Genomic DNA, 11,445 nt, shown 5'->3' with positions numbered 1-11,445 from the left:
ACCTGCATCTGCAGGCCTCCCGCACCTACCTTCCTCTGGGCTTCTATTTCAACCAAGACAATGTGGCTCTTGAGGGCATGGGCCACTTCTTCCACGAGTTGGCAAAGAAGTTCAAGGGCATTGAGTGTCTCTTAAAGATGCAAACCAGCACATAGCCATGTTCTCTTCCAGGACGTGCTGAAGCCTTCCCAGGATGCCAGGTAAAACTCAGGACGCCATGGAAGCTGCCCTGGCCTTGGAGAGGAGCCTGAACCAGGCCTTTTTGGAGCTGCAGGCCCTGGGTTCTACCCACATAGACCCTCAGCTCCGTGACTTCCTGAAGAACCACTTCTGGGTGAGGAGGTGAAACTCATCAAGAAGATGGGCGACACCTGACTAACATCCTCAGGCTGGCCGGCCCCCACGCAGGTCAGGCAACCATTGGAGCCCAGAGGCCTTTGAGGGGCCCCTGGCGGCTGGATTTTGCCTGAGCCTCTCCCTGAAACCACTAGTCATCCTTTTAACCACCCTGAAGCCCTCTCCCATGCAGTGAACCAAATGGAAACAAGAAAGCTTTTTGCAGCAGAAAAAAGGAGTGAAACGAGAAGGCACTTTATTGCCATGTTTGGAATTTAAGCCTTTTTAAAAATATATATACAGGGGTGGGCAAAAGTAGGTTTCCAGTTAGAATACAAATAAATAATATAGTAATTAATAAACACCAGGTACGACAAGAATAAACTGTTACGCATACTCCTGATTGTAAACCTACTTTTGCCTACCCCGGTATTTATGTCTTTCCAGGTACAGGATTGGGATGCTCTCCTCACACCTCCCACTGGGCCGCAGGATATCAAGCACGCTGAGGCCGTGACTTTATTTCATTCTGAGGCAAAGCCCATTGCTGCAGTGGCTCTCAGGCATTCTTTTTGTATCTCAATGCAGAGTTTTCATGGCTACCATCTCTCAAGATTCCAGATAAGAAATATATCTGACCTTGAAAATGTGGAGACTTGTCAAATAAAATGTGTGGCAGGGCAGTAAAGCAAGGTGGAGGCTCATTGAATACCGTGACGCTCATAGAAGTCTTTTCAGGAGGACGCTGTGCCCACAGGCTGGCCCACAGAATGTGGCCGAGTTGCCTAATACAGTTCCACGTCTGTAGATGCTTGAAACACATATACCAATAGGTACACATAATAGGATAATATATTTCTCTTAAGAGATGAAGGCTGTGTTTTCTAAGGTCCTACCCGGATGTGCACTGTGTTTACCTGAAAAAATATATATAGGCTGAAAGGAAAGGTTTTAGTACCATATTTTCTATTCTTAAAATCTATTTCCTGTCTGGTTCAAACAAAAATAATAAGGCAGACTCTAAATCACTTGGGATAAGGATATAAAGTGAGTATGATTCACTGGTGGTTAATTTTAAAGAATTATAGCAGTCAGTCGAACACTTTGAGCTTATCTTCAGTAAAACCATAAAAATAAAGGTTGTTTTATTAAATGTGCTTTGGTAAGAAACCTGTTTCCTGAGAGATGAAAACAAACTTATAAATATACCGCACAGTGATTAATGAAATGTTTCGTCCTCTCAGAGCACCCTTAAACTGGTTTGTACAGAGGTCCCTGTTAGGAAGATTCAACAGATGTTGGTGTCTTTATCAGCGTTAGAAAGAAAGAGGGTAAATGCTAGGATTCTTCATTATTTGGGTGATCATTTACTTTGGGTGATTGAAAATTGCCTTTATTTTGATATTGCTAATTCTACATAAAAGTTGCTGAGGAAAGAATTCCTTTTCTTTCCAAGCACCTAATCCCCTCGCCCATCTCTGTGTATCTAATTCTTTCCATGTTTGTACACAACAAAACAAGGAGTAATGGGGAATTGCAAGGATAAAGCTTCTCAAGTCCTTCCAACAATCATTGTTACAGGCCTAACGAGAGGGCAGATTCCAAAAGCAATAGTGACATAAGTCATTTGAATTGTATTTATTGCCAATCAGTCACTTTGGGGCTGGCTTACATTTCTCCCACTAACCTAGTGTAAAACTAGCAATTATATACAACATGACCATTCTGTTTCTTTTAAATTTTTCTTTTATTTTTACAATATTGAAAACTACCTCTGCCCCCTTCCCTCTGGGCATGGCCCATTTAGCTAAAGTTTTTTAAGGTTTTTTTGTTTTAAATATATTTTTTATTGATTTCAGAGAGGAAGGGAGAGGGAGAGAGAGATAGAAACATCAATGATGAGAGAAAATCTTTGATCAGCTGCCTCCTGCACGCCCCCTACTGGGGATTGAGCTAAAAAAAAAAGGCATGTGCCCTGACCAAGAATGGAACTGTGACCTCCTGGCTCATAGGTCAATGCTCAACCACTGAGCCACACTGGCTAGGCCATTTAGGTGTATTTAAATAGCATAGGAAAACTTTCTCTGAAAAAATATTGTATTGCAAGTTACAGTTGCAGTTTAAAACCTAAATCATTGGGGGGAAAAGAAAAAGTCAAAACACTTCCCTTCATTTTCAGCAAGCAAGAATATTAGCTTGGCTTTACAAGGCAGCTCTCGTGTTTATACCTGCTCTGGCTTCCCTAAGGCTTGGGATTCTGTCTGCTGACCCAGGAGGATCTGCCATACTCCCCCAAAGCTTTCTGGCCACACGGTTACCCTGGGAAGGTTTCTGCCATTCCACCTCATACAGCCGGAGTGGAAAGACCAGCCAGTGGTCGGCAAACTGCGGCTCGCGAGCCACATGAGGCTCTTTGGCCCCTTGAGTGTGGCTCTTCCTAAGCCTTAGGAGTACCCTAATTAAGTTAATAACAATGTACCTACCTATATAGTTTAAGTTTAAAAAATTTGGCTCTCAAAAGAAATTTCAATCGTTGTACTGTTGATATTTGGCTCTGTTGACTAATGAGTTTGCCGACCACTGGAGTCACTAGACCACCCAGTGTCTCAGCTCCTCCCGCACACACGAGCTCTCCCAACAGAGGGCCTCATCCCAGAACTCCAAAAGGAGCCGTAGGGGCCCTGCCTGGGTAAAGTGCCGAAGATGCCCCTTCATGAACTGCTTGATTAATATAAAAAGTTAGTTTTAAATGGAAAACCATGAATCAAATAATACTTAACCTTAGTCATTTTCTTTCAACCTGACCCATACAAATGTACATTGGCCCACATTTTAAAGTCAGGCCAAGGCATTTTAATAAGAGCCCATCGATTGCAAACTGAATCATCGTTCTCACATACACCCTACCCAGAATGCATCCCCTCTGGTTATCATCAGCTTGTGCATCGTTAAAGTGGAATGAACATTTAAAGACTCACAAGTCAGTTGAGTCGAGAACCCACAGTTTTCAGGATTTTTTTTTCCCTTACAGTCTTTCACAAGTTGTCTCATCAACACCTAATCAAACAGCAGTTTTCTATTTTTGGCAGCTTCACTTTTTTCATTCTTTCCAAAGCACTTACTTGGTTTTCATAGAAATGGCAACTCTTTTCACACTCAGATTTTATCCATTTATAGAATGTTTCACTAAATTGTATAATTACAATAAAAAGAGCAACTGAATAAACCTGGGAATGAACATGAAGTGACTCTTGGCAATCAAACAGCTCAACCAGTGGGCACAGAGGTACACAGGCTTTCTAAGGAGCCCAGCACTTCCTCAATGGTTTACTAGGGCACAGCTAAACTCCACTGAGGGCTGGACAGTGTCTGCTAACATGGTGACTCTTTGTAGTGGAGGTTATTTAAAAGAGTTTCTACTATAGGTGCAATACATATGCTATAGGTAAAATAGTAAAAACTGTAGTCTACTACTGTTCAGACTCTCTGGACGACAATTTTTGGTTCTTTTCAGCTGGTCGAGAACCCTGCATCAGGGATTACAGAATAAGGTTTGCTGCTTCCCTGAGTCAGGCTGGTCTCTCCCATGTCACCAGACGATTACCCCATTTTCCACTGGACATTTGTTCACCCAGAGGTCCCTCCTGCCACTCCACTTCCATAATGCTCCCGCAGCACCAGCGCCCGAAGCTTTGCTGATGTGCCCCAGGTGTTCGGATAGCAGCATGTGCAGGATTTAATCCTGAGGAGAAGCTGAGATCCTCAGTCACCCAGACAATTGTTTTCATCTTCCCATGTATGGTTTCAGTGCAAAATAAACAGTAAATCAACCAATATTGCAGTCGAACTAGAGGTACATTATCCTGTCCTGTAATAGATTGACTATGATGCCTGGGCCACCAGGGACCCTTAGAATGGCTTATATGCTCCTAATTTAGGTGTCTGCTGTTGATATCCAGAGCAGAGCTTCTAAAACAGTGGTTCTCAACCTGTGGGTCTCAACCCCTTGGTGGTCAAACGACCCTTTCACAGGGGTCGCCTAAGACCATCCTGCATATCAGATATTTACATTATGATTCATAACAGTAGCAACATTACAGTTATGAAGTAGCAACAAAAATAATTTTATGGTTGGGTCACAACATGAGGAACTGTATTTAAAGGGCCAGAAGGTTGAGAACCACTGCTCTAAAAGGAAAGGAAACTGTGCAAACAGAATTGCAGTTCCTAATGGTGTTCTGTTGGTATCCCTGAAAAGAAAGGACCATACTTTTAATGATTCTATATGAAGGAAACCCTGCCCTACTTTTTTCCTATATAATAAAAGCCTAATATGCAAATTGACCAAACAGTGGAACGACTTGTCCCTATGACATGCACTCACTACCAGGGGGCAGATGGTCAATGCAGGAGCTGCCCCCAGCCCGCAGGCTCTGACTGGCAGCGGCGGGGGGCAGGCTGGCGAGCAGGCGGCACCAGGCCAGCCAAGGCAGGTGCCAGGAGGGACTGCCCTCACACCACCCCACTGGTCGCCCCACAGATCAGTCCTAATCACCGGCGAAGCCTAGGGATCCTACCTGTGCATGAATTTCATGCACTGGATCTCTAGTACATACATATTTTTTTATTGATTTCAGAGAGGAAGAGAGAGGGAGAGAGAGATAGAAACATCAATGATGAAAGAATCATTGATTGGCTGCTTCCTGCATGCCCCACACTGAGGATCAAGCCCGCAACCCAGGCATGTGCCCTGACCAGAAATCGAATCATGACCTCCTGGTTCATAGGTCAACACTCAACGACAGAGCCATGCCAGCTGGGCTCCTTTTTTTATTGTTTAAAGTATCAATTTACTAAAATATTATGAAGGAAAAGGCTGACATTGTTATTAAAACTCATTTAATGCATACAGTGGAGGCTTGTTATAATAATTATGCCAATTGATATAGTACTTCATTATCCTTCCTGTGTTGACAATTGGAACTCCTCAAGAAAACTGCATAAGACTTGCATGTATATCTTTTCAATAAGAAAAAAAAAAACGTATTCCAAAAAGAAAAAAAATGGGTGAATAGTACAGAAACATATCATTAGAGCTGTAATGAAATATAACAAAAGTTAATTGCAAGTGCAAACTGACCTACTTTTTTATAATATCCAAAGTGCATTTAAAAATACCACATGATCTCACTCATTCATGGATAATTGAGACCACTATAAACTTTTGAACAATAATAGATACAGAGGCAGAGCTGCCTCAAACAGATTGTCAATTGCAGCGGAAAGGCCGGGGAGGGTTGGGGGGCAGGAGGTAGGGGGGTAAGAGATCAACCAAAGGACTTGTATGCATGCATATAAGCATAACCAATGGACATAAGACACCGGGGGATAGGGGAGGCTAGGGGACTGTCTAGGGCGGGGGGAAAAAATGGACACATATGTAATACCCTTGGTAATAAAAAATTTTTAAAAAAAAGATTTTTGAGGTTCATCCAAAAAAAAAAATCTACACTAATAAAATAGAAAGATGCAATTGACCATGCCTTCACAATGCCCACCAGGCAATCAGGAGTGAGTATGCAAATTAACCTAAAAAGATGGCAGATTAATTTGCATATGCAGATGCCAAGCTGCTGGGGGCAGGGCGGGGCATTTGTATCGTCACCATGGCAACGATGCAGGCATTCCATACCGCTCCAGCTGCTCCGGGCATCTGGGCAGCGTGGGAAGGCAGAAAGGCAGCTCTGGGCCAGAATGACAGCAGAAAGGCAGCTCTGGGCTGGAGTGAAAGCTGTGCTGGCAGCCAGGGGAAGGAAGGCTCATTCTTGCACTAATCTTCATGCATCGGGCCTCCAGTATTCTTATAAAACATGTCTATGAAGAGTGTGTTTGATGAAATCTATGTAGTTGGTAAAAACTAGGACCCAAATGAGGTACCATCTCATACCTGTCAGAATGGCTATCATCAACAAATCAACAAATGACAAGTGCTGGTGAGGATGTGGAGAATCCTCCTTCACTGCTGGTGGGAATGCAGACTGTTGCAGCCACTGTGGAGAACAGTATGGAGTTTTCTCAAAAAACTAAAAATGGAACTCCCATTTGACCCAGTGATCCCACCTCTAGGAATATATCCCAAGAAACTAGAAACACCAATCAGAAAGGATATATACACCCCTCAGTTCACAGCAGCACAATTTACAATAGCTAAGATTTGGAAACAGCATAAGTGCCCATCAGCAGATGAGTGGATTAAAAAAACTGTAGTACATCTACACAATGGAATACTATGCTGCTGTAAAAAGGAAGGAACTCCTACCATTTGGAACAGCATGGATGGTCCTGGGGAGTATTATGCCAAGTGAAATAAGTCAATTAAAGAAAGATAAATATCATATGATCTTACTCATTTGTGAAATATAATGAACAACATAAACTGATGAACAAAAACAGATCCAGGGACAGAGAAGCATTGATCAGACTGTCAAACCTCAGAGGGAACATAGGGGAGGGGAGGGGTAAGAGGGAGAGATCAACCAAAGGATTTGCATGCATGCATATAAGCCTAACCAATGGACACAGACAACAGGGGGGTAAGGGCATGAGCGGGGCGGGGAGGGCAATGGGGGGATAAGACACATATGTAATACATTAATCAATAAAGAGAGAAAGAAAGAAAAAATTAGGACCCAGTGAGCAGGAAAAAAACACTGCCTTATTTACACACCTATTTTGAATGAACTTTTAAAGTAATTCCCATAACTACAGATGGCCTCATATGCCAGCTGGCATGTGTTTCTGGAAGGAATTAAAATTCTAGCACCACTTGTTGCCAGGGTTTAACACACAGAGACGGCTCCTCTGCCGGAATGGGGTTATTGCCACATTGCTGCTCACATTTAGAGAATGGAATATCATTTATGGTATCTCATTTGGAAACTTGACATTATTTTTTTGTGTCTCCTTTTTGATGGAATTACATTCTCACTATATGCATTGTGTTAAGTCTGGAGGTCTTGATCAAAATCTAAGAAGCATTTTTTTTAATAGAGTTATTTTAGTCACACAGTGGTCACATGTCTAGATACATATTAAAATCAAAGCACTATGATTTTCACTCAAAACTTTTTTTCCCCTCAAATCACTCTTGCACATCAAAAACTAGGATGACCTATTATGAGTCCATTAGGCAATTTTGTCAAGGGGTTGTTTGGATTGTCTGTGAGAATTGGGGATATTGGTACTAGCTACCTTGCAGAGTTCTTGTGAGAATTAAATCAGTTAATTCAAGTTAAGCACTTAACAATGGCTGGTGCCAACTGGTAAATTCTGTGCTATTATTACATTTAGAATCTAACTACATCTCTACTCTCCACTGCTCCCCCATCCGTCCCCATTGGCACCACCATTCTCTCCAGCCTGGTTCACTGCCTGACACCCACTGGTCTCCCTGCTTCCTTGTCTGTCACTGCCCCATCAATTCTCACCTGGAAGCCTCAGGATTCAGGATCCTTGGTTCAAGTCACTCTTCTGCTCAGAGCCTGGCACTGGCCCACCTCATCCAGAGTCAAAGTCGAAGTCCTCACATCAGTCTGAACACCCCCTAGTCTGTCCCCTCCTGTCTCCATTGCCCATCCCTCCTGTCCCCATCACCCACTGCTTGCTTCTCATCTCCTCAGTTCCAGCCTCAGTGGGCTCTTTGCTGCTCCTGGAGCTCCCCAGGCACAGCCCTGCCTCTGGGCTTTTGCACTTGCAGGTCCCCCTCCCCCAAGAGAGTGCTTTTCCCCTCACATCTGCATGGCTCACCTCAATGCTTCCCTCAGGACTTCTGCCACCTCCTCCGTGAAGCCTTCCTTGACCACCCTACTTAAATCGGGACACACACACACACCCCAGCACTTCCTCTCCTTCTCCCCTGATTTTCCTCCACAGCACTCACCACCCTCTGACAGTTTTACTTGCTGTTTGTTAATTGTCTAGCTCCCTCCACTAGAAGAGCAGGTACTTTTATGTCCCAGCACAGGGGACAGTATCCGGCACATACAGGCCTACAATATATATTTTGTTGAATACATGAATATTCCATCTAGTACTGGGTTGTTGTTTTTTTTAACATGGAATTGTCTGAAATTAAAAAATACATTTCTTTCTAAAGTATTTCACTTTAATTTTTTTTCTGTACTCTCCATTTCTCCTAAGGGTGTATCTATTGTGTTTACGTGTTCCTGTGTTTCTTCTTGTTTAGAATTCATTTCTAAACTGACTTTTTTTGGCTTTTATTTCTAATTCTTTCCTGAATTCAGTCACATCATTTCTGTTTTTCTAATTCTGATTTATGATCCTCATGTCTTGCATCACTTTCAGCCCATTTTGAAATAATAAGCTATAGTTTCTATCGGGGTTGTGGACACATCTTTCTGGTATGCATTCATTTTCTCCACACATGTCACTTTGCTTATTATCTTATCTAATAAATATGGAATATGCAAATTGACTATCACACTGTAATAGTCAAGATGGCTGTGCCTATAGTGGAGGCAGGGATTCTGTAACACAAGATGGTTGCACCCCAGCAAAGGCTGAGTTCCTGTAATGAGCCTTAAAGAGTAATCAGCAGGGACCTGAGGCTGCGTGGTGCTGGGCCCCCCGCCTGGTGGGGCTTGACAGGGGACCTCAGGCCACATCCCCTGCCCCGGTGCCAGGCTGGGGGAACCTCAGGCCGTGCCCCCCCCCCACCTTGTGGGGCTTGATGGGGGCCCTGAGGCTGCGCTCCCCCGCCTGGCGTGGCTTGACAAGGTTGGGGTCGGCTGGGTCTGGTTTGCGCACAATTTTGAGGCACCACAGATGAGCGGGGACCTGACTCTGGGTCCCGTGGCACGCCCCAGACTCTGACAGGAGGAAGATTTTCATATACATTCACTGATTTTCTTTCACCTCTGATACTTCTATTATAAAGGGCAAATAGCAATATTAAAATATTTCCTCTAATTAATCCCCTTTTAATGTGCATGAATTTCATGCACCAGGCCACTGGTTACTTTTATAATAGCTTTGGGTGTTATTTGCCCTTGAAACTATGCTGTTCCTGTTTATGTGAAATTTGTTTTCCTGAACTTTCAAATGAGCCACAGTCCCAGGTAGCTTTCTCATTGCACAGAGCTTTCTGTGTGAGGCTTTTGTGTAGAGTCCTAAAATTCCCGACCTCCCTACTTGAGTGTAGATCTTTCTGTCTGTCATCCTTGTTGTCCCAATGCGCTTCAACTCCAATATCAGCACTCCCTCTTCAGTGTGGGCCCCATCCTGTGAGGTTCATGGGGCATCACTGCTGCAGCTCTTTCTTTACTTGTGTCTGCCTGGGGCTGCCTGGAATTCCATTTGATTTTAAGTGCAACGAAAAGGCATGGAAAAAATTGGTTTGGTGTATGTGAGGGTCATCTGCTTTGAATGAAGAAGGATTGGCATATTTTGGAAGGCACTCCCAATAAAGAACATTCCTGCACGCATCTTTCACACCCAACATACAGCATGGTGGAAACGGATGGACACAAGATTATTCTAGTCTTCACTCAGTGAATGAAGAAATAACAGATGACATTGACTGAAGGGAGCAAGAATAAGGCTTGTTCTGAAGATGAGAACGTCACCGGGGAGAAGGAGAGCTGATGTTTCAGCCTGGCCCAGGTTCATGAAGCCTGTGGGAACAACTGAATCAGCCTGGAGGTTCTGCAGCTGTCTGGGCTCCCCTCCAGCTCTGCATGAAAGACTCAAGGACCCTAAAATAAACTGGGTGTAGGAAACAGGCTCAAAAGAGAAACGACCACACTTATTAGAATTGAATGGAGCAGGGGTGGCCTTTGGAACTTTTACACAGATCATTTCAGAGGTTCCCCAGGCACCTAGGGAGAGACTCTATTGGCTCTGCTATTACAGGGAAAGAACCCAAGTTACAGGCACAAATCCAACCCACACAGCTAGAAAGTGTCATAGTCATAACAGAGCCCAGGGCTTCTGAATCCCAATCTAGTTCTCTTTCCACTTCACCAAAGCCGCTTCCCACCCACCCTGGCCCCACAACAAGAAAAGGCTAGGTTATATGCACAACACTGTTAGCAGGAGCAGAGAAGTGTGATGGTGCTTTTAAGAAAGAATTTAATTAAATTCCCTACTTTCTGTTTAGAGGACTTATTTTCTGATTTTTCAACCATGGTTTCACTCTAAATCGGGTTGGCAACTAAACAGGAGGAAGGTTTTCTGGATCACCCTAGTTATACCATGCTGCATTTAGGGTAGGTTGGTTGATTATTACTTCCTGGGGATAAGGAAGTAAGGAACCCCTCTAGCCCCCTACCCCTACCCTCCCACCCACCAATGTCTACACCCACAGAGCAAAGAAAGACTAACAGTGATAGTACAGTGCCATCTCCTAACACTGAGTTTGTCTGGGGTCGTTTTTAGTCCTGAAAAATGCAGGATTTATGAGTGGGTTTTTCTGAAGGGGTTTGGTTGCTTTGTTGTTGTTGTTTTGGCAGTCATGTTTTCCTCTTTGGTTTTTTTTCTCAACAGGAAATTGAAAGTAAATATCTAACCTTAAGAATAGTTAACCTCCAATAAATAAGATCTGGGAGAGAAACCAAGATGGCGGCATAGGTAAACATCGGAAACTGCTGCCTCCCACAAAAAAATTCAAAAATACAATGAAAAGACAAAACAGACATCATCCAGAACTACAGGAAGGCTGGCTGAGTGAAAATTCTACAACTAGAAGGAAAGGGAAAGGCACACTGAGACTCAGAGGAGCTGCAGAAGTGCAGAGGTACGGAGGCTCAAGCGTGCACGGAAAGGGGCTGGAACCTGAGGACACTGCTGTCTTTTTGAATCAGCAGGGAGTCACAAGTTCCTGACTGCTCTGAACTCCAGTTCCAGGAAGTCTCTGGGGACCCAGGACTGATACAGGGAGAAACTAGACTGTCTGGCAGCAGGCGAACTCAGAACTTGAAGGTGGCTTTCCCTCAGAGGTGCTTGCAGCAATTACCAGGACCCTGAGACACTGGGCCCCTTAGGGCAGGGCTGAGGATCAGCCATAGCTGCTTGCTCCGCCCTTTGATTCCC

At 43.9% G+C, this 11,445-nt stretch overlaps 1 protein-coding gene across 1 annotated transcript in view; it reads left to right on the top strand.

The window, feature by feature from the left end:
- Nucleotides 1-217: 217 nt before the first annotated feature.
- LOC102775153 (THO complex subunit 4D-like) overlaps nt 218-11,445 on the top strand; it is a 54,969-nt gene continuing 43,741 nt past the window's right edge. The window contains exon 1 of the mRNA XM_006767847.1: nt 218-334. Coding sequence (XP_006767910.1) covers nt 218-334 — 117 coding nt within the window. The remainder of the gene's footprint in view (nt 335-11,445) is intronic.

Source organism: Myotis davidii, unplaced genomic scaffold (genome assembly GCF_000327345.1).
Source record: "Myotis davidii unplaced genomic scaffold, ASM32734v1 scaffold902, whole genome shotgun sequence".
Taxonomy (NCBI): domain Eukaryota; kingdom Metazoa; phylum Chordata; class Mammalia; order Chiroptera; family Vespertilionidae; genus Myotis; species Myotis davidii.
This window is presented reverse-complemented; position numbering and strand designations above follow the sequence as displayed.